General features: G+C 50.1%; 1 protein-coding gene across 1 annotated transcript; it reads right to left on the bottom strand.

Annotated features, from left to right (window-relative positions):
* Window positions 1–1,062: 1,062 nt before the first annotated feature.
* Window positions 1,063–22,920, bottom strand: LOC142417961 (dynein axonemal heavy chain 9-like). Its single transcript, XM_075519176.1, has 14 exons — window positions 22,879–22,920; window positions 22,043–22,540; window positions 19,054–19,250; window positions 17,200–17,358; window positions 16,301–16,431; window positions 13,668–13,879; window positions 13,229–13,462; window positions 10,158–10,325; window positions 7,872–7,988; window positions 6,828–6,978; window positions 4,884–4,998; window positions 2,935–3,003; window positions 1,592–1,718; window positions 1,063–1,101 (listed from the first exon to the last, which is right to left on the bottom strand). Exons 1-14 carry the CDS (start codon window positions 22,918–22,920, stop codon window positions 1,063–1,065), a joined length of 2,259 nt encoding a protein of 752 aa, XP_075375291.1.
* Between the last annotated feature and the right edge of the window lie 846 nt (window positions 22,921–23,766).

The raw sequence follows: 23,766 nt of genomic DNA, 5'->3' as shown, positions 1-23,766 counted from the left end.
ACAGAAGCAGGTGAAGCCACAAACACAGGGACTGCATGGCCAGGAGTCCTTGTCACTGCCCTGGGTGACAGGCAGCGGTTACTGAAACCTCTCCACCACTGCCTGACGTTAGCCAAAACCCAACATCCAGCAGAACTGGCCAAGGCACCTGGGAAGCACGCTCCCTTTGAAGGGACAGCAAAGGGGAGGAACGTGCAATGCAAGTCAGGAAGATAAGTTGTAACGCACTCAGGGTATCTACAGTACTAAAGTGACAATGAACATGATGACAAGAAGAGGAAAGAAAGAAGGGGTGAAGAAGGGTGCAGGGGGCACTCTGGAAAGGTGGACGAAGGAGGATGGGGTGGGAGGAAAGGGAAAACCAGGGGAGTGAGGGAGCAAGAGGGCAAGCAAGATAGAACCCAGCTCCCCTCCCTTCTTTGCACTGGAACGTCTGGGTCATTCCCACCATGGGGTTAAGGGTGTTTTCCCCTCTTTCTCTCTCCTCCATGGAAGGTGAGCTCTGAAAGACTCTTCCATGCTGAAGAGTTGCAAATACATCCTCCCTCTAGGCAAAATTAGGTGCTCCTATCTATTCTAGAGGGCATGAAGGGGCTGCTAAGCAGGCACTTGAGGACATCAGGCAGTCCTCAGTACGGAAAGCTGAGAAGAGCAATGCAGAAGCACTCAAAGACTGGTATAAGAGCTGAGAACAGGCATGCTCAGCAGGTCCCAGGATACAAACCCTGTCACCAGGGTGAAGGGTAGAAAACATCCCCTGGGGCTATTTGGCTCACACCTTAGCAAGGAGCTTCCAAGGAGCTGGACAAATCCTTTGACTGAGGGCCAAGCTTGAATGAGCTCTAAAACCTAAACACTTTCCTTTAACAGCAGCATGCCCCAGGGAACAGGGGAAGTTTTTGATGCCAACGTTTCCCAGGCCCCTGAGATTCAGCGACTCCCCAGCAAATGGCATTTTTACAGTTGACAGATCATGGCTCCCACCAGGCCCCAGAAGCTTTCAATCCATCTATGCACACTGCTGGCTTGGACCCCTGCTTCTGCTTTGGGCGAGGTGGATGGTCAATCCTCCCTGTTCTGGAGACAGGCTTTAGGGGAGCTCTAGGGGACAGAGAAAAGATCTTAAATCTACCGTAAGCCTCGTGCACCGCAATAAAGGAAATCCAACAGCCACAACGTTGGAGTAACAAAACAAACCTTTCCTGGGTTTTTTATACCCTTTCAGGAAGCTCAGATTTCAGGTACACATAACATGAACCCACCTCTGTAGATGATGCCTCAACACTCCCCACACCAGTATCAAATCTGGTCTGGAGATGCTGACACCAGTTAAACATCTGGCTACTCAGGGACTTTCTGCCATTGGCTTCAACTAGAATTTGCTCTGCTTAAACTGTAATCCTGATATTTTACCAGCAGATAGAGCCCACAAAGAGGATGGTAACTTCATGTTACCCATCACAGAAGGGGTTCCACGGACCTCAGCAGAACGGATCTAGTACCAATCCCACCAGACCTCTCGCGCACGGTGGGGCACAGCTCGGAGACATACCCACAGGCAGGCAGGAATGCTAACTGGCAGCAGTTTTACCTGGGGATCAAAATTGACTGTAATCAGTTTGGTTTCTGGATCTCGCCGGATGAGCGGTTGGGTAAGGTTGTACTGTGATTTTTCAGAGACTGTCTGGGACCAGTCTTCATAGAGCTTTTCCTGATACCTGCCAGAAAAAAAAAAAATATGCACCATGTAACTACCAAACCAGCAGACCAAGGCACATAACCAAATGAAAGCTTCTGAGGACTGAAGAACACGAAGGAATATTAAAAACCCGTCCACGCCATTTCCATTAACAACGTGGCTTCAAAGACAAACACCCAAAAAACAGTGACAGCCTCAAGTCAGGAGGGCAAAGATCTCTCAAATACCATTTTTAGCAGAGGATTCAGATTCAGAGACAGAAACCTAAAGTAATAGATAAGCAGCTACTGGGGATTTCCAAAGTGTCTAAACAGAACGGGTGCCTAAAACTATACAAATGCCAGGGAAGGATGCAGTTGCCCTCGCTTCTCTCAGAGTCACTGAAGAGAGACCTTCAGCCCCAGGGAAATTCAGCTCTTCGAGAGCTCAGTAACACCACTGAGGATGGAAACACAGAGGGCTGGATAGGGGTCCTGGTATCTCACGCGTCACGCACAGTCCCAACCACCCAAGCAACAAAGTCTCTTCTGAATCGTGTTGTCACCTGAGCACTTTGGGAAATGTCACCCAGAAAACACCATCTCTGTTGAAGTCACCTGGCATCCTCTGTTGGTCTGCTCCCTTCTGAAAGGCTGTACCATAATTATTCAGCCTTTGTTTCAGTACTCAGGAACAGGGCTCCCTCCAATTGCCCTGCCGTACCCAGCAGCCAGATATCTCAGCTCCCTTCATTGCTGATGGAGAGCAGGCCCTGCAGAGACATCTCCTTCCTGGGGAGGTGGCTCTTCCCAAGTGAAAGCCCAGAACGAACAGTTCAGATTTAACATCAAATATTAAGATATTAAGTAAGGGGCAATGAGTCCCACTCCAAGTTGTGGAACATCCACATTACAGCCACCGTGAATACGCTCTGTGAACGGGCACAAGTGGATTGAGACTTCTGGTCAGCCCAGGTTTTCCACCACAGCAGCTTCTACATCCAGCAGAAGCTTATTCCAATGTTTCTGCTAGGCTGCACGGCTCCTGTTCCTCCCACGCGAACTTCCCATTTCAAGACATGACAGAAAGACTGTGGTGTATAGCAACAGGATTCTTCCTCCTCTCTCATCAGAAAACTCCCTCTGGCTTAGAAAGGGCCATTCCCAGGCCCTGGGCTGGCAAACCTGCTGGAAGGTAGCTTAGAGGAGGACAACATTTTTTCATACAGTTACAGCCTTGCCTGAGCCACCACTTACCTGTCAAGCAGCTGGATCATTTCTTCATACTTCTCTACCACCCTTCTTCTTTCAGCAGAGTCCAAGCAGCTGGCAGCACAACAGACAAGCTCAGCATTACGTTTAGCTCTGTGAGGCTGTAGTCGGTATTTACCCCTTCCCAAGATCACCCACCAGTTTGCAGGCAGCCTCTAAGTGACTGGGGACCTTGGATTTCACCCCCGCCACATCACCAAAAATCATTTCACTGCACAGAGGCTATCCAAGCCCCACTGCGCTCTCTCTCAGGTGCTTGCACGGGAACCTGCACCATGGGAACCACATTCTGGGGGGCAGAAGGGCTCAGTGCTGCTGGAGGAAGTTTCACACTCTGTATCTGCACAGAGCAGGGCAACCTCCACTTACCAGCCAGCACTTCCTAAGATCAAAGAGGCTCAGAAGGAAGCAGCATGTGGCTCCTGCTAGATGTAGCTCTTTGCGATGTCAAGTTTGTGCCCCTCAAACCATAGGGGCAGGGAAGAGCAAAGGCATCCCGGAGCATGGGAGGCAGAGCCCTGGCCACACTACCCGGGCTGTACGCTCCGAACCCAGGAAGGCAGCCGGCCAGAGTAATTCTTATAAGGCCATCTTCTTTCATCTGCAATATCCAAGTTTTCCTGAAAATGGTTGTTGATTTTGGAGGACGTTTTGACAAAATCTGAATTAACCTATACAAAACCTAGCAAAGGGAGTGCCTGAGCAGTCACCACTGGGCAAGCACTGATCAAATCTTGTGGAAGTAAACAAGTCCCCTAAGCAAACCCCAGCTAAACCATCTTTGTTCTTCCTTTTTAATCTTCTTTCCCTTTCAAGTTGCACATAGGAAACAGCATCACATCACCCCTGCTGCAGGGCATGTTATTAACTGCTCTAAACAGAGGAAGGAAAATCAATGCAAAATGCAAATCTGGGTCCTTCTTCATGGTTTACAAAATTTGCCATTCAGATTCAAACCAGACATGATAACCTGGGCTCTGTGTTGGGGATGGTCCAAGAGCCTGTTTCATTGCACTGCTGCCTTTACTGCTGCAGAATAACTGTGCACTTAAAGACACTTAATGGCAATACACAATGAGAGAAGGCTACAAATGTTGCACAGTGATGGAAATGGCTTATTTTGGTCAAGCACATGAAAAAAGTGAATCCATTTACTCAGAATCCTGTCTAGCACAAGTAAAGCTATTCCTGTGAGCTACACGGTACAATCCTTGGAGCACCTTCAATTGTCCTAAGTCCAACACTGCTTTGCTTACAGGGCTTTTAAATGCCATCTCATACGATGCCATGAGATGTGGCAGCTGCGAGTGTGGGGTCACATTTCTCCAAGACCACCCACAATAACAAGCATTCGGGTGATAAGTATTCCAGCACTAGCTTCTTTCCTTGATCTTGGGAGATTGCTCCTTTGTTTAATGCTGAGCAAGTTATCTTCTGCCAGTGCCCAGCCAAGTCCTCATCTGTTCACCAACCTGGAAACTCAGCTCCATCAACCCATCTTAGGTGAGTCCAGTCTCATGCCCTTCACAGCTCTCTGCCCTTCACAGCTTGGATGATGCCAGGACCAGGGCTTGCAGCTGAGGCCTGGCTGCTCCCAAGGAGATCCTGGAGCACATGCTGAGTGGGATCGCAGTGGGAAAGGTTCTCATACCTCTTTCAGTTGCAACCTAGGACTATGTCTGAAAGCTGAATAGCCCATGTACTATCCCACTGTGCCTCTTAACCACTTCAAAACAAATCCAATTAATGAGTTGCTCAAAAAAATGATCACAGGGAAGCTGAAAAGCACCAGTGCGATCACTTCACACCTTTTTGACTAAGAATTATTTCAGCTATAACCAGTGGATAATGTTCAACACAGAAAGAAAATCAGATTGATTAGAGAAAAGATATCAAGATGGTCATAAAGCAACTTAGCTGGAACAGACACGCACAGATGTGTGATATGCCTGAAGTGACCAAATGGCACCTGGATTCGTGCTCGCAGCTCCCGAGCCCAGCCCAGTGCTCCAGCTACCGGTGGCATGTTCTTGTGCACAGGGGGGGATCCTGGGGAGGGCACATTGAAACAGCATTTAACTGAACATTGCATCTGTAGTCCCAAAGATACACCAACAGAAACTCATCTGCGCAAAACTGCTCTGATTTCCCAGCTTCCTTCCTTAAATCCAAGCATCTGCTATAGTGATATAGGTCTGTGCCAGGGCAAGTCTGCTAGTGTCTCTGGACCTTGAATAAGGACCTGAGATCAAAGGAGAATCACAGAATCACAGAATCATATAGGTTGGAAAAGACCTTTAAGATCATCGAGTCCAACCATAAACCTAACACTGCCAAAACCACCACTACACCATGTCTCTAAGCACCTCATCCAAACGTCCTTTAAATACCTCCAGGGATGGCGACTCAACCACTTCCCTGGGCAGCCTGTTCCAATGCTTGATAACCCTCTCGGTGAAGAAAAATTTCCTAATATCCAGTCTAAACCTCCCCTGGCGCAACTTGAGGCCATTTCCTCTTGTCCTATCACTTGTTACCTGGGAGAAGAGACCGACCCCCACCTCTCTACAACCTCCTTTCAGGCAGTTGTAGAGAGTGATAAGGTCTCCCCTCAGCCTCCTTTTCTCCAGGCTAAACAGTCCCAGCTCCCTCAGCCGCTCCTCATAAGACTTCTGCTCCAGACCCTTCCCCAGCTTCGTTGCCCTTCTCTGCACCCGCTCCAGTACCTCAATATCCCTCTTGTAGTGGGGGGCCCAAAACTGAACACAGTATTCGAGGTGCGGCCTCACCAGTGCCGAGTACAGGGGCACAATCACTTCCCTAGTCCTGCTGGCCACGCTATTTTTGATACAAGCCAGGATGCCATTGGCTTTCTTGGCCACCTGGGCACACTGCTGGCTCATATTCAGGCGGCTGTCAACAAACACCCCCAGGTCCTTCTCTGCCAGGCAGCTTTCCAGCCACTCTTCCCCAAGCCTGTAGCGTTGCATGGGGTTGCTGTGGCCCAAGTGCAGGACCTTGCACTTGGCCTTGTTAAACCTCATACAATTGACCTGGCATATGTTAGAAACAGAGCTGATACAGAGGTGTCCTTTGCCTGGGATGCCTTCCCTGCTCCCCACAAACACTGATGCAGGGATTTCTGACCAGGAGCTAGTTCTGACCATCTTATCCAACACCAACAGAACAACACCCCCCAAATTCACAGCAAATGATGGACTCGTCCTCCTTGAATCTCTCCATTCCCCTTGTTAACCTGCACTGGCTCCAGCAGTGCTGCCTCTTCTGGACTTGCCTGGTTCCAGTACAGTCTGTCTGAGGCAAGTAAACGGGTTGTTGTTCAAAAAGATACACTCTAATCCTCATAATCTGATAGGAGTCTACCCATTCCCTCCTGTGCCAACATTCATGGGAAATAATAAACCTGGAAAAGGCTGATTAAACCCTTGGTTATAAAGTTCCAATTGCATACTTTGCATTTAAAGCATTACAAGGGAAATGCAATAAATTCATATCGGGGAACACATGAGTGGATTTGCAAGTCCCATGGGGTGTTCGAGGCAGTGCACAAGTGTAGAGAGAAACCTCTTGTCACAGCCTTGCTGGGGAAAAGCTCAGCATGTGTCTTCATTCCTAGTCACATATCAGGTGTACACATTTAAAAAAAGATTTTTTTCCCCCCCAACAGATTATTTGCTCTAATATTAAGAACAAAGCTTTCCCAGGCATTTCCATTTCGACTAGGAGCTATAGGGGCTGAAAACATTTGTAATTTGGGAAGTTTTAGCTTCCTTAGAAAAAGCAAACTATTTTCCCCCCAAAATTAACCTAAATCAAATTTCCTGTAAAATCAGTTTTACTCAGCACGTGCCACCCACCAAGCTCCCGCTCTGCCTGGATGTGCCTAGAGTAGATCAGCCTCGCATGGTCCAAGGCACTGTTGAACATGCCGATGAGGACAGAGTATTTGTCAGCAGCATCTGCAGCGATTACGGGGCGCTCCAAAAGGCTCCCAAACATGTCCAGCAACTGCGGAGGTGAAGAAGCAGGGAAAGAAAGGGGAAAAAATTCACAACCCTGACTTCTACAGAGAGGCCCACTGGGATTTTCCTTACTAGCCCAGATGTCTGCACCGATGGGCACTTTGGAAAAGGGAAATTTCTTTTCTTTATCAAGTAGTCCCTCCCTTTGTTACAGAGATGCTCAGACTTTCTCTGTGAGTGAACCACATTCCAACTGCCATTCTTCAAATGCTTCAAAATTTGCTATTTTTTCAAAAACCTTAGAAAGATAAATACTACCACTTTCTGCAGTCTTTTCTACAAGTATTTCTATTGAAGTTTTTCAGAAAATACTATTTACCTTTTCTGCAAGATAGACTAATTGGTAAACAAAACAGCTTTGTTTCTAGAAAACCCGTTTCCAAAATTGAAATACATTCATGTATTAACAATATTAACAAATTGATATTAACAAAATCACCTGGTTTTTAACAGCAGTTCTCACCAGAAAATCTTAGAAAAAGCATAATTTCCTCCAACTCACAGACAGAGACACAAATAAAACTCCTGGCATCCGAAAGCCTGATTTGAATAATTTCTTTGACTACTCTTTCTAAAACTGAACAAAGGTCTATTCTGTTTGTGTCTTAATAGGAAAAGCAAAGGTTTCAGCAAACACACTGCTGCCAGCTCCATGGCTTGACAGCTTGCGAGGGACCCACAAGCCTGAGCATCACTAACCAAGACCAGCCCAAAAGCTACAAGTCTCATTGTCCCATTGTCCATTCCCATCGGCAAACACCAGCCCTGTGTGCCTGTAGCTACAGCGCTGCCTGGCCTCCTCTGTGTGATTCTCACCGAGGCAAACCGAAGGCATCCTGATTTCCCTTCTACAAAAGTGAAGGGACGCGACAGACAAACCTTGAAGGCGTGCTCCAAGTCCGAGGCATCATTGAAAGCCTGGATGAAAACGGTGCCCAGCCGTCGGTCGATGTCTTCTACTTTCTGCTGGAAATCAAAGGCGTCTTGCTCAAACTCCTGCGGGAAGGCAAAACAGCAAGCCGTGAGGCTGCAAGATGGCACCAGGAAGGTACCTGCAACCTCCTAATCCGGAGATCTCTCCTCTTCTTATTCACCATGAATTAAACCGCTCCTCTGGGCAACCTTCACCCATCACAACGTGGCAAAGGCCCACAGAGCCTAAGGATGTCCCTCTCTCTGGGATGGACCCTTTGGTTCTGAGGGCTTTCCACAGTCCAACGAGCACTAACTTCAGCCTTGAGGCAAGATGGACTATTTCTGCACCCTCTCCACCCCTACTTGGCCTGAAGACTATGTCATCATCCAGAAAACCCAGAGATGCACCTTCTGAGTTCCAAATCCAATCTACTTTCAAGCCAAAACAAGCCTGTGGTGTTGATCACAAGTTGGCTCTGAGTGGGGCAACAATAAAGGCAGTTTCAAAACACTGGCACAGCTTGCCCAGAGAAGTTGTAGAGTCTATGCCCTTGGAGATATTTAACCTGATTGGTCACAGTCCTGCTCTAGCTGAGCCCGCTTTGAGCAGGGGAGGTGGACTAGCTGACCTCCAGAGGTCCTTTCCAACCTCAACAGTTCTGTGTTTCTATAATTTCCACCATCTTCTGGCACTCCTTTTCTTGCTCCAATTGTAATAAATCCTTTGAAGTTCAAGAATAAAATCTAGGTTTGTTTTCCTACAAGTAAAAGAGCCCAAATCAAAGATTGAACTTGACAAATTAGGAGACTTCGATCCTTCTGTCCTAGCTTGGACAAAGCCACTAAAAATGAGGTCATGTGTCTCTTATCTGAAAGGGCAAAGCACAAGTAAATAGCTTTCACTATTGTTACTGCTGAGCTCCAGCAGGACCAGACACCACGTGTTAACTAAAAAAGAGGCTCTAGACAGCAAAAAATGGTGCAAAACTCAAGCACTGAAAGAATGAGCGTGACTCAAAGTCATACAAAAGGCCATGGGTCACCAAAACCAAGCCAGCTCCTGCAGAGCCACTGTCACCACTCTTTCTGTGCCCTCCATCCTGAAGGAGGGGGGATATGGAGCAAGCAGCTTTCCAGCAAGATCCTCCCAGGCAGCACTGGGGACATGCCACCCAGTGCAGACATGTACTGGCAACTACAGGAAGCAAAGCCCATGCCACCCATCACCACACCAGGCAGGTCCCAACACCCAAAGGAAGGACACACCAGCCCTGTGTCCCACCACCAGCCCAGCCACCCTTCACCCCAGCACAGCCCTTTCTGAAGGGAGCAAGGCAGGAGCCTCCTGGAGGGAGGACTTTGCCCTGGGATTACCTTCTACTTGGATGTCTGCCATGAATGGCTGCCTCACGAGCGGTGTGAGACTGGTGATCCTCACCACAGAGCTTCCCTGTAGCTACTCCAGTGTAGCACTCCCTCCTCCAGATGTATGAACAGGGCTAACCCTACCCTGCTCACCAAACTCAGCAAACTGACCCAGGGCAAATGGGACAAGCAGCAGAAGAAATCAAAGATCCTCTGAGAACAGAGACAACCATGGGACACAGGTCCCTTCAGAAATGCCATTCTCACCCTTCCTTCATAGCTCACCCAGGCTACACTGCTCCGGTGTCAAAGCCAAGACCAGGAGTTTCTGAACAGACAGTAAGGAGGCCCATGGCATGTTTGCTTTGCCCTGTTTGTATGACACGTGCTGGTGTGAGCATCTGTGATCCAGTTGGCCATTGAGCCGTGACCCAGAGGGCTGGGAATATTCCTTTAATTAAAGCACTACAGATAATAAAACACGGAGTCCTTGAATTCTGAGAGCACCAGATCCCATGCATTCATCTAGACAAGAGCAAACACATCCCCAGGGATTACCTGAGCTGGCCCTCATCAGGCAAAGAGCTTGATACAGCTCATACACCCCAGCAAGCACCACGTACAGGAAAAGCTTGTGTAAAAGGCATGGAAATCCAGGTTTCCCAGCTGCACTGGTCTAAGGTCCTGAACTAGCAAGATATGCTAGATATAGACCTGCAAGAACTCCCAAATCTCTGCAGGAAAGGCCAGATCATATTGAAAGGATGAAGGAGCTGGGAAGAAGTCAGCAAGACTGCACTTGAGCCAGGGCTCCATCACAGAGGAAACTGCTGCTTTAGAAACATGTGCATATTGCTGGCGTTCCCACAAGCTGGTCCCACCTACCGTGTTGGTCAGCTCCAGACAGTCATAGGTTCGCTCTGCAAACACCTTATATGCCTCCTGGAATTCCTCATACATGTCCAGGACCTGCTGGCCCAGGGCCTTCCCTTTAATCCCGCTGAACTCGATCTTTTCCAGCTTCATCAGGTCCAAGGCAGTTTCCAGGAGATCCTTCAAAGTCAATGGAGGCACACACAGGTTAAGATGTCGACAAAAGAAGATGACAACAGTTGTGAGCTGCGTTCACTGTCATGCCAAAGGACCTTCCCAAAGGTCCCCCGAAGGACCGCTGGTGCTCAGGCTGAGTGGCACAAATGGGAAGGGGGGAGCCAGATCCTGCCATCAATAGCTGCTCATAACACGTCCCTCCCTAGTGGCACCCGCTGCTGCCACTGGAAATATTAAGCCAACTGTAAAATTGCTTTTAAGGTCATACAGGGGACAGAACCAAAGCAACAGATGAGACCCTGATATGTCATCCAGCATAGCTAAGAATCCCAATTTTAAGGTTTTAACCAAGAGGAGACCTCTAATGTTTACAGGTACCTGAACTGTCCAAAAGCTTCTGCTCACTAAAACCTCTGTGTGTCCAAGTGGGTGTTACTGAGCCTGCCCAGCTGGCCTTCTCTGCTGAGACAGGGACACGGGTCCTTCCCTTCCCACCCTCTGCAGCCTGGTAGGGCCTGACCCCACGAGGCCACCTCTCAGGAAAATGCCCCACTCATGTGGCTACGGCAGCAGCACTGGGCAGCCCTGCCACCACCCCACCCCATCCACCTCTTTTGGCAGGGCTAAGCAAGGGCTGATTGAACGTCCATTGTCTCAGAGGACGAGGAGAAAGATGCTGGTCTCAAGCACAGGAACGTACTGGTGGCCGTCCTGCTCGCACTGAGCTCGGGGACAACCCCACATGCAGAGCTAAGCAGGTATGGAGCTTCACCCCCAAACAGGCAGCATTCGGCCAGTGTCAGTGCCTCTCTGACAGGGGCTGTTGAATGAGTCACAGCTCAGGACACAGCCCATGGCCCAGAGCTTCCCATGCTATGCCGAGGCATCACCACGGTGCCACCACGTGATGCTCCAGGCAGAGGTGGGGAGATGCCACATGCTTACAGCTCCTGACACAGCTGGGCTTATCAGGAACAGCTTCCAGCCAAGAGAACGGCTGCTTGCAGGTCCCCGACAGCTAAACGATCGCTGCTTTGAGAACCCTCCCGCATTTCTGAGAGAACAGCGTGCAAGCAGAGAGCCGACCCGGCCAGGCAGCAGGTTTTACAACAGACATGCAATGTAAAACAGTGAGATGAACCAGGGGAAAGAGACCCTTCTCTCTCCATGTGTTCATGGGCTACTCATGCACCAGCATAATTGCAGCTTGTGCAAAATTTTCAAAACCAACGCACACGTGCTATTTAGTAAAAGCACATTCACTTTAACAAATACTTTGTAAGGCAAAAATAACATGGAAATAATAGCTGCCCCTTGCTTTGTCTTACAAGGTTGCTTGAAATGAAGGGGGGGGGAAATAGAGATGGAGAGAGAGGCAGAAGCTTTCCTCATTAACAGGCTGGTGTGCACTATGCTTTTAATTATTATTTTACAGCTCATTCCACAGGCCCTCACTCTGACTGCATATACTGCAGCCTTTTACTGTCCCTGGAGGTGTGGGACAGCCATGGAAGGAGGACATGGGCACTGGCCAAAAAGCACAGTGCTCTGCCACCACGCAGTGCGTGTGCAGCTCAAAACCTCCCTCTTGTTTTTTTTCTGTAGCCCATATCCATAGTATCCAAGCAATGAGCAATCAGTGCCCAGAGCCTTTGCAAAGCGACAGTGCATAATTAGTCACTCATATCCTTCTCACGCTGACCTGCAGTTACTCCTGTGCCTACTTACATTCCTCTCTACACCGGCCAGCATAATTTGGTTTACTGCACACCAAACCCTATTGGAAACCATCATTATGAATAGTTTTAAAATAGACATCAGTCATAATGGTTTTCAACATAGTTAATTAAAGAACGCGTAAAAATATACAATGCGTTTAAACCAGTAAAACCTTCTGTCCCACTGCAGAGAACAAGAGAGGGAGAAAAACAACCCAGGCCTTCCTTTGAATAGGCAAACGTCAGCAGCTTGTACACTGTACACCTGATCCGACACGCTGGGAACGTGGCAACGATAAACAAAGAGATTCACTTCGGAAGTGTGTGGATAGCAGATGAACGTGTGCTGTTAACTGCCCGAGAGAGAACAGGTATATACGGGGTCTGTTTAACAGGTATATACGGGGTCTGTTTAACGGGTATATACAGGGTCTGTACATCTGTGGTCTCCAGATCCAGCCACCCGACCAGGAGAGCGTGGAGAGCGCTCATATGCATGGGGCTGCCCCCACACATTCAGACCTGCTCTCTGCAGAATAACATCCCCTCCAGCTCGAGGAGCCCTCGGCCGTGCAGGGAGCTGAGGGATGACACCAGATGTCCCTCCTTCAGGTGACCGCCTCACAGTGACAAGTCTCGGCAAACAGGGACACCCCTGAGCCACAGCAGTCCAGTTGGACAGACCATTAGGATGTGAAAGGATGACCTGGCAAGGAACATGTCCCCACTCCTCCCCAGGCCCATATGGCACAGCCAAGCAGTGCCCAACCTCAAGGGGAGCATTGCCCTCTCCGAGTCAGGCAGGACCCCACTCTAGGGTGTCTCTGATGGCAACTGGAGGACTGGGAGATTGCATCGCTTTATTTACAGCCGGGCAAACCACAGCTCCCAGTAATCCCCATTCCCTTGCCCCAACAGGAGCAAGGATTCCAAAAGGACTCTTGGGAACAAAAGACACACCTACCAACCTGACCAGAAGGACACAACTGCATAGCTTACACATGCACTGAGCAGGACACAGTAAAACAAGGTCCTAGCCTTGCTGAAACGGGAGACCTAACTGCAAAGACAGCAGCCCCATCCCCTGGCAACAGGTGAAGGTACAGGACGGGAAGATGCCCGCAAGTGAGTTCGTGGCTACAGAGCTCTCCTGAAGGGCTGCAATGTTTTTCAAGAGGAGAGTCTCACCTTCACCATCTCCAGTCTCTTCAGGAAGCTGTCCAGCCTTGCAAACACCATCATGGCATGGAAGTCCCACTTCCTCACTTCTTGGCCTGGTTCATAATATGTGTGCAGTTTTTCCCTTCTCTCCTCAAATGCCCCTTTGAACATGTTCAGGATGCCAAGCACCATTTGCACCTTGCCCAGGCTTTCTTCCATCTCCCCTTTCAGAAGGTCTTCTGGAGAAAGGTATACCAGGGCCTGGAAGAGCAAAATCACACCCGAGAGGTCACTTCTGCCATCACAGAAAACGGTGACTTCTTGCAGTGGACATGTTTGAACCTGCCTCTCAAGTTAAACGTCACCTAAAGAATCACTTTGCCAGGGAAGGACGGGGAAAAGGACGAGAGAGGGGACTTTCATTCAAAACCTTCCCTTGGCAAATGCAAGCATCACGGCCACACACCTGCTGAATGAGAAGGTTGCAGATTTCCTGGAGCAGCACTACAATCCGCACAGGCACGTTGTAGTGCTTGGAGGTAACCCAGATCAAGCACACCACGTGGAGCAGTGGGACCAGGAAAGGCTTCACCTCGCTGAACTCAACCCTCTCTATGTCCTCCAAGTGGCGCTTGAGGGGCGTCAGGTGCAGGTGAATGTCCCGAGCTTCGGTCAAAGCTGTGTTAAGACATGGGAGAAATGGTAAGATCCACCAAGCTGTGGTGTGCTGGGTTATGAGCTGGATGCTGGGCTGGTCTCACCTCACCAGATGGAAAGGTGCCTGGGAAAACAAAGAGTCCTGACGAGCACAAAGCATACTCTACCTGTGTGCTGAAGATCGCTCACCCGTGAACATTGCTCACCTACGGCAGTAACCGGAACAGGAAATAAACTGACACAATGGCGAGGGACAGGGAGCGGGGACAGGGCTTTGTGCAGAGGCTGAGTCCACAACTGCTCAATGAGTTGCGGGGAATGTGCCTGGCAGCACTGAAAATACAGCGCTGCCATCGCTATGAGCAGGCTACAGGCCTTGCTACCTAACATCACAGGCTATATAGCATCACAGGTCTTGACCTGAGCTCATTTTAGCTCAAGTTTGGCTATAGCAGCCCCCTGTCCAGTGGGCAGATGACCACGGTCCCACTTGTCCTGGCTGTAACAGCAAACCTGTCAACACCAAGGTAACTAATGTCTGACCAGCTGAAAGCTTTAGCTTAGCTTTGTACAGCTGCGTGGTTTTACCCTGAAGAATTATCCTAGAGGGCAAGCATTAATAAAACCAGATGATCATTGTGCAATTAAACCTGTGGAACAAGAAGAGAAGTGATGGAAGTACTTGAATGCATATAAAAATAACCCTCCAAACCCAAGACCAAGGAAGAAGAAACACCCACTATCAACATCGCCGTCCCAGCAAAGAAGAGAGACGACAGCCACACCACCACATCAGCAGGGAGGGCACAACACCAAGGGAAGGGGCAGAGACTTAAAAGCAGGTGCATACCAATCTGAGCTGTGTTGTGATGGAAATTAACTATTATAGTCCAAATTATCCAGTTAGGGTTAGCATTGCTGTAATCAGATTAAAACCAAATAGTTGTTGTATTTTTCTTAGACTCTTAAAGCATTAATTAGTCTGACATGAACTCTTGGCTCCTAATATAAGGGTGTTTCTCTAGCCCATATAAATTGCACGGTGTAGAGTGCGACACATCCTTAATAGGTTAAACGTTTCCATGTGAAGGGGTGAAGAACAGTGTTATCTGTCAGCATGTACATAGCTAGCAAAGCCTAAATGGTTTTGTCTTGCCAGAGAGCAGCTGGGTTGAAGGTGGACATGGAGGGCTGGTCGTGTTGGTGTACAGGGGATGGAGCAGCAGGACTACACTGTTTTTCACTACAGGGGGGAATTTGCAGCGTTTCCTTTGGCTGGACTGAACAGCCCTAAGCAAAACTCACTAGAAAAAAGATGATGCTTGATTCAAGAGAGCTGCATTCTTTAAGGTAGAATTTTGCTTTGCCTACAGGCAGAAAAAAAATCCTTCCTTCCTTATAAGTCTTCTTATGAACAAGAGAAAAAAAAAAATTAAAAGGGCTTTAATTCCCTAAACTGGGAAGTGCAATCCTTTCATTTTTCTGCTCAAAGCTCTCTTGTCTTACTGAATTGTGCCAGACTGGCAAAATAAGGGAGAGGAGAAGGCAGGTCTGCTGGTGCACACCACCACCTACAGGTCACCCACCCCACCAGGGTCCTTGCAACAATCTCTCATTGACAAGGTGGCCAGGAGAGCTGTGGGCTGGCCAGACCTTGCAACCCTGGGAGGACGATATTGGACGGGGATGTAGACAGACGTGTGGGACGGGAGGCCGTGCTCCCTGTGCATCAGGCTCACGCCCCAGGCTGCAGCCCCTCCACAGGTAACAGACCTCCCCACCACGCTGCTACGACGCAGGATGCAGAGCTCTGCCTCTGCCCAGCTCTGCCTGGGTTTGTGTGCAACTGCAGGGACCCTGCTTCCTTCTCGTGTGACACAGGTGACAACAGCTGCCTGCTTTCATTAGAAATCCTCACGCTGATGAGGATTTCTAAAGTGCAAAGTGCTGTTCCTTTAGCAAGGAGGTTCAGGCTGCAGTGGCCAAAGCCTGGGAAATAGCAGTCTAACAAAGTCCTGGGTAGTTTCAGTTGGCTACAAGGTCTGTCCTGTTATCCTGAACCCCTGTTCCTGCAGACTGACACCACAGGAGCTGGTGAAAGTTGGGGTGAGTCCTGCTGAATTAATGCAAATGCTTTATTACAGCAGAGTGAATTCCCAGATCCACTCACCCTGACCTTTGGGAAGGATCTGGCTCAACAGAGCAATGATCAAGCTTGTCCCAGCCTGGAAACAAAAACATTAGATGAAGCACAAGCCGACCAGTTTCACTCCACAAACCAGAGAGAGGGCCAGCAATGTGGTTGCAGACCCCACAGTCACAGCAAACTCCAAATGACCAGTGCCATTACAGCTACACTGGGCTTGAAACCAGTAACACCAGGCTATGAACAAAGGCCAGAAGTCATCACATAGATGTGGTGAAGTTGCTCAAGCATCTCACCTGCCTCAACATCCATGAGCATAGATTTGAAGGCTGGGACGTAGCTGCTCTTGACTCTTTCCAGCACCTCCATCATGTTCCTGACCTTCCTCGTTCTCAGCTGATTGTAAATGCACTCCAGGTCATCACACCTACAGCAACCAAGGCACATTACAAGCCCACGTTGGGGAGCATCAGCTGTCCTCCCACACCATCCATTTCCCCTCGGCCTGATTCAGGATTTCCTCCAGCTACACGTGAACTGAGTCCCAACAGTGAAAGTACATGGGAGGAAGCTCCTGCAGCAGGCACGGACAAACCCTACAGGACAGACAGTTGGGGCTGGGGTTCACCATGACAGCAGCTCTGCTACTGGCAGGACACTGCTGAAAGAAGCCATCAGGTGTTTCTGCAGGCATTAGCAACAGCTCTCCAGCAGGCAGAGCTTTGCCCTGGGTCAGCCTGTACCAACATGGCACAAAGGTTTTCAAAGGGCAGGAGGAAATTCCACTCCCTGGCTCTTGAGCATCTAAACCCCCTTGGGCATTGACAGATGAACAGTAGCCAGCCGAGCTGCACCATTTCCAGAAGGCCCTACAGAAGGTGTCCATCAGCTCTTACTCCCATGGCTGGATCCTAGTGAACAGTGATGGAAAAAGCATTTCCAAAAAAAATTCTGTAGCCCCTGGGCTGGGGCTAAGTTAAACCACAGCTGGCTGCCCAGTGGCCTCCCAGACACTCTGTAGATCATGATTATTTTATGTGCAGGAGCAATTTTCCTTAGCTCAAGTCTTTATACGAATCTGAGGCAGCTTGCTCTTCTCAACTCGTAGAAGTAGCTCTGTCTGCCACCAGCACTCTCCCTCCACCCAAAACCAGCGCCAGGGACTAGCATGCCCTGGCCAGGCTGCCCAGGGTACCTGTTCTTCCAGAACTCCAGTTCCACTTTTGGGTTGGGGTTGTTGCCTTGCAGGAGAGGCTCTGAGGACTCTTTCTTCAGTGCTCGCTGGATCTGGTAGCTCCAGTCTATGATGGCTGACTCAGTGGCGTGTACAAGAGATTTATCTATCAGCTCCAGGCTGCAGAAAACAGACCATGCGGTTAACTTTGCTTTCCACTTGATGTGCATTGCTCAGTTGTATCTGCTTAAAATGACCCCACGGGCAGCTGGATTTTACAGATTATGTCTAGCTTCAGACTGGTCTATACCAGCTTTACAGATTGATCTAGATACACGTTTCAAAATGACAAATCCATCAAACCCTGTAAGATCTTGCTGTTGTTTTAATACAGGAATTACACCCTGGAGAAAATGGATGAAGCTCTGCAGCAGTGTAGGCAACAACATATCGTTCATAAAATGAATGGTGGAAATGAAGAGCCAGTTGCCACCTCTCTGCACAGCCAGTCACTGAGATATCAAATCCATTTGGGTTCAGGATCTGACCGGAGAGCCATACCTCCAACAAGATTATCTGTCCTAGTGCTATCCTCCCTGAATCTACTCTATCTCCCCACAGCCATTAATTCGCTTAATTCAGAGAGAAACAACACAAAGTGGGCTGGTATGTTGAGGAAAGGTCACCCCACTGCCTTGGAAGCTGTAACTTCTCACTCAATCCCACCCACACCACATCCTGTCCCAGGAGTGATTAATCCCACTGCACTTACTAACACATCTCCTTAGGTCCCACAGGTGCAAGCATGCAGCCCAGACATGATGATGACACGATATGCAAATGCATCTGCCTCTAGGGACCTTCCAGACTTGGTTATCATGACCTGGGCCAGGCTTACAGCACTGCAAGAGTCAAACTCCTTCCACTCCCAGTTTTGGACACCAAACCTGGTTTCTTGGGAGGATCAGGGTGGAAGTTCCCCCCAGCTGCAATGTGAGCACCCTGCCAGATGTATCAGCTAGCAAAGGATTCAGCTGCTGAAGATTTTGCAGGATAAAGACCAGCTGCACATGGGGCCCAGCCTCCCATGGCTGCCCTAACTAGCCAGAAACTCTAGGGTGGCTTTCCTGGGGATTGTCCCTCAAGGACTGGAAATGAACTTCAGAATGATGACAGCTACCAGGGAGGTCTAACTATGAATGGAGAGAACCAAAATGATCAAAGTTGTCCATTTACTTCTTGAAGAGAAACACAAGGAAATGCCGCAGGTGTCTGGGAAGCCACCCTACTTCTCCAGGAGGACAGATCAAACAGGTTCCAAATCTCTCTATGGAACCATGAACAGTTCAGAAACTTCCAGGAATTTGTAGGTGTTTTTCCCTGTACCTTTGCATGATAAATCCAGTTTTAAAGGGAGGCAGAACAGTCTTAATCAAGCAGGCAGCATGAATCACTAACAAGTGAGTCATTTAACTTCTAAAAAGTGCATTTTGGGGGCATGTTTTGGCAGACAGAAGCCAGAAAAAGAGAGAATCCTGCCTTCCCGTTCAGTGGCATCAGGAAAACAGGAGAGGTTTTACCTGCTGGGTTTGGGTTTTTTCCCCAATGATCCAAGCAGTTCATTGCTTCTCTGTGCACCCACATGCCTCTGCACTTTCTGAGCTTTTCCTACCTGTACTGTTTGCACAGTTCCCAAAGACAGAGCCCATAAACTAGAGAGCAGGTAGAGCAAAATACACCCATCTTGGCAGTCTGGATGAGCGGCAGGTGACAGGGAACAAGAAGAGCCACCATGATTGGGTGGGAAATCCCCAAAAGACACAGCACATACATCAGCAGGAGAAAACCCAGTGGAGAGCAAGGGGTGGTACTCACGATTTCTCATTTTCCAGCTCAACGTCCTCAATTCCCTCCAAGCCAGCTGGAAGAGGCAGCAAGGTCTTGCCCTTTACTTGGCCAACAACCATGAAAACAGTACTTTTTAGGCTGTGGACATGACGTATAATGTCTTGTGACACCACTTGTGGCCAGCCCTGATGGTTCTTCTGGTTCGTCAGGATGGGCACAATCACCTATAGCAGGAGTCACGAAAAAACCACTGAGAAAAAAGCGCTGCAGGAGATGGACAGGCCACCGGGCTCCAAGGTCCTTGCTCAGCTGAGCCTAGAGACCCAAATTCATTGCTGTTCCAAGCAGTTCCCTGCCTGTGCAAAATGAGGCCAGGTGACAATGAACAGACCTCTCTACAGGCCCACTTTGTGTACTTTGTGCCCCTCTCCCCCAAATCCAAGCAGCTGAGAAGGGTGCAAACCAGCAGACAAAGGGAGCAGCCCTGTCCTCGGGTTCTCCCAACCTCTCAAACCTGTAACTGGAGACATCTCCATGGGCTCTTGTCCACTTGCCCTCACACCTCCTGGTGCTTGTTCCCCATTTCATTGCCAGAGGGCAGGGGAGGCAGGGAGGGGTACGGGCTTCAGGCAGCCTTTCAAGACCAGCAGGGCTGGGCAGAACCCACAGGCTGTCCCTTGACGGCAACCCCCAGTGTGCTGAAAGGGAAAGTCTTCTGGCACCTCTTGGGATCTTCTGTTGGTAAGGGTCGCCTAGGTCCCCATCCCAACTGTACTGCAGGTCTTGAGCACAGGCACTTTTTAGGTTATTTTTCCAAAGTTGCAGCCCACTAAATATGATTTTTGTCATTATCAAGTCCCCAGGGCTTGTACTGACCGCACAGCGTGGGGTCTCAAGGCAGGGCTGGGCTTGCCTGGATGGACCTGAGCTGCTTTTGGCTTGTTTGAGCTGTGATAGCAATGCAGTGACTATCACATACCCTGGGCTGGCTCCGCTCTGGGACCAGCCTTTGGCAACAGCCTGCCAAAGCCAGGTTGCCCCTGGTGACAAACAACAGCCCTTTGTGTTACCAGGCTTGGGGGAGGCTGCTGGGAGCAGCTTTAGCTGGGGCTGATGAGGAGGGAGCAGGCTGTGATACAAAAAGGTATAAAAATAGCTACAAATGGACACAAAATTGAGAAGGAATAAAGCAGCCCAGCACTACCACAGTGCCATCGCAGGATGCCAATGACTATTTATAACCACGACTGGCACTGTGGACCTGAGTAAGACCGGCATCAGCAACCTTCGTGCCCAGGAGCTGTGGGAAGGGGGAGCACAACCCCAGGGAACATGGGCAGATACTGCTGAGTTCATATTCAACAGTTTTAGCTACGTTATTAGCAAGCTTTTTCTTTATCACTTGAATCAGGTGGCCTGCTAGTGCTAGTAATGTCGTAATTAGTCTAATGGTAGCTGTTTTCTTATTAGCTCGTTAAAATACTAAGTGGACTCTCGATGAACCCCCAGCTGCACACAACGGAGGTGTATTCCCTTCAGCCGTCACAGGAGTTAAGTGCAACAAGTAGCCAAGGCCGCCCCAGCCGTGATCCGCAGCTCAGCTGCACTTCCTCACTGAATAAAGACACAGTTTTGGTGCGTCTATTCCCGATGTCCATGCTGGACAAATTCTTCTAAGGCTGTCCTAAAAGCCCCTAATAAAAGACTCTTTGCAAGAAGTGCTCGTGCAGCAGGCAGAGCAAGGCGTGTCCCCAGCCTCAGGAAATTCAAGATCCTTTTCACCTTCACGCAGACCCACCCTGTCCTCCTGACCCAGCACCACCACTCTGTTTTCCTTGAAGTGAAGTTTGAGAGGAAAGCGGGACCAAATCCAGACACAATCTGCTCCCTACGGAAATACCGCATCTGTCTGCACAGGGGGGAGAGAAAAGCCTGCAAACACACAGTCAGGACGCACAATCCCAACTGCTGAAGCCAGCCAGAAAACAGGATCTAACAGGATCTGCTAAAGTGTTCCTACCCCAAAATCTCCCTGTAGCAGATGGTGTTTACAATGCCTATCGTATGCTACCTGCCGTCATTTACAAACAAAGCCACGATGCAAAAACCGCTGTTTGTGCAGACTTACCAAGACCGCAGGGCTCATCAAACACATCAGAACAAAAGCTTCCCGTGTACATAACGCATCATCCCACAGAACCAAGATAACCAGTCTGGCAGCCTGCTCTTGGGAAGTCAATCTGTCGGTCACCATCTTAATATACCAACAGCATCACCAGAGCTTCTCAAATCAAGCAGCTCCTCTGCTTTCCCATTACAGCCTCTCTGCGGAGACTTCTCCAGGTCAGAGGCCATCAGGAATAAATTGAGACAATACTGTTTGGTTCAGGAAAGGGAGAGCACTCGACCTGCTGAAGATCCCTTTAGGAAAACATCAGCCCACCTGAGGTAACCAGGCACTGAACTACAGGATGCTCCTTCTGAACATCAGGAAACACTTTTTCACTGTGAGGGTGACTGAGAACTAGTACGGCTTGCTCAGGGAGATTGTGGAGTCTCCATCCCTGGAGATACTTAAAAGCTATCTGGACGTGGTCCTGGGCAACCAGCTCTAGGTGGCCCTGCTTGATCAGAGGGTTGGACCAGATGACCTCAAGATGTCCGTTCCAGCACCTACCACTCTATGATCCCGTAACGTGGATCAGGTCCACAAGGACACCACCATTAGACAGGCCCAGAGCTGATGTGGATCGGGATTTGGGAGCTTTAAATGAGTCCTGAAGACCCCCGTGGGCCAGGAGGTGCTGTGAAGGGCAGAGTTACAGATATGAGTGCATCAGCAGAGACAGGAGGGAGGCCGAGGAGCCTGTTTGCCAGGGTGGACATCTTCCCCGCCGCCACGTGCGAGGAGCAGTGCACGGCCCCGGCGCTCGGCCCCAGGGGCACCCGTCTGTGCCGGGGCTCCCCCGGCGCCGAGCGCCCAGGGCCACCACCTCCGGGGCTGCCCGGGCCTTACCTCCTCCACGAGGGCGGCGAAGTGCTGCAGGGCATCGGCGGGCAGGTCCCCGCAGAGCAGCTCCCCGGGGCCGGCGCCGGGGGGCCGGAGGAAGAAGAGCACCTTGGAGCGGGCGGCGGCGGGCGGCGGCGGGGGCGGCCCCAGGGCCAGCTCCCCGGCAGGGCCGCGCCAGGCCAGCAGCGCCGGCCCCGCCGCCCCCGCCAGGAAGTCCCGCAGCAGCGGCCCCGCCGCCCCGCCGCTCGCCCAGCGCTCCCAGCGCTCCGCCGGCACCCCCAGCCCCCGCGCCGCGCACCGCCCCAGCCGCCCGGCGCCGGGCTCGGCCGCCGCCGCCGCCGCCTCCTCCTCCTCCTCCATCCGACCGGCACCGCCGGGTGTTTGCGGGGAGGAGCCGCCGTTGCCCGGGGGACGCGGCCCCGGGCAGGAGGGGGACTCCGAGGAGCCGCGCCCGGGGCCCGGCCGGGAAGCCGAGGGCGGTCCCCAGGGCCGGCCCCGGCTCGGCTGGGAGACGCAGCATCCCCGAACTGGTCACAGCCCCGTTTTTCCTTACACCGGCACAGCTCAGGCTCCGCAGAAGGAATTTTCCCTCCGGCCCCCTCAGCGGGGAAGCTCACGAGCACACGGCTGGGTCATTTTTCTACACCAGACACCGGCAGGTCCATTTCTCCACCAGCTATCACATTGCATCAACCACCTGGAGCTGTAGCTTGTGTGCTGTGGTCTCCTACCACCGCTGTATTTGTAATAACTTTATGTTATTTTCTAAATAAAAGACCCTTCATTACTTCTATGAAAAGAAGCACAGGGATCCTGCACAGTCCAGGGGCTGCTTGTCTTACCACAGCAGTAACCGTACCCTCCCCTGGACACCCTAACGTCATCCTATTTACACCTGTGCAATAACAAGTATTTGCTCAGTCTTTCCTCAGCCCCCTGCTTTTCTTAAAAGCTCAGCAGATTGTTTGTGTAATACCCAGCTGTATCAATCACCCAGTTCGCTCTTCAGACAAGCATAATATTAAAGCACAGCTAATCACCAAAAGATGCTTTGCTGCCAGTTTGTGTCTTCATTTTCCATCACCTTAAAATGAAGTCTTAAATCTTTAATATGTGCTGGTATCATTTGCTAAGCAGTGCTTGGGGGCCCAGTGCCTTCAAGTTGCCTCTGAAAATGAACTCCTTAATTGAAACAGGGCAAAGCTCCCCCTTCTGCTTACAAACACATGCAGTTACTGCACTGGTAAGGAAGGAAGGAAGCAAAGCTGACCCCCAGAAAGCCCTGAAAACACTCCTTAACTGCAGGCCTTTTTCACAAAGACCTTTGCCAGCTTTCCTGTTCCCCTGCATCCAGGACTGGGAGCTGCTCGAGGAAACTCTCAGTTGTCTGTTCCAGAGCCATTCAAAAGCCACTCCCAGTTGTTACCAGCTTGAACTGACAGCAGTGAAACTCCTGGCTGTAGGGTAGCAGAGGCAGATACGATTTTGCTGGCACAAAACACAAGCGGACCAGGCATGAGGCTCCAGCATCAGGGTGAGATCTTGGTCTTTGCAGGAACAGGTAATGGCAGAAACAGCCAACAAAGGTCATTCTCTGGAGCAATTCGGTATTTGTTTTCCCTCCCTATGTCTTCATTAGCAACCTAGAGAAAATACAGCCTCCTGTGCAACAGTGGGTGATTTATGTGGATTCTAAATAAAGGGCTTGGAAAACTGATCTCATTTAAAAA

The sequence above is a fragment of the Mycteria americana genome, chromosome 16, assembly GCF_035582795.1.
Source record: "Mycteria americana isolate JAX WOST 10 ecotype Jacksonville Zoo and Gardens chromosome 16, USCA_MyAme_1.0, whole genome shotgun sequence".
Lineage (NCBI taxonomy): Eukaryota > Metazoa > Chordata > Aves > Ciconiiformes > Ciconiidae > Mycteria > Mycteria americana.
The sequence above is the reverse complement of the archived record's forward strand: the minus strand, read 5'-3'. Positions and strand labels throughout refer to the sequence as shown.

Coding starts and splice junctions, on each gene's coding strand:
- LOC142417961 (XM_075519176.1), bottom strand. CDS start 22,920: ATGACGTTAGGGTGTCCAGGGGAGGGTACGGTTACTGCTGTG. Junction 16,432..17,199: donor CTGGAGTTCTGGAAGAACAG/GTACCCTGGGCA, acceptor TGGTTGCTGTAG/GTGTGATGACCTGGAGTGCA. Junction 1,719..2,934: donor ATGATCCAGCTGCTTGACAG/GTAAGTGGTGGC, acceptor TTTTTCTGGCAG/GTATCAGGAAAAGCTCTATG.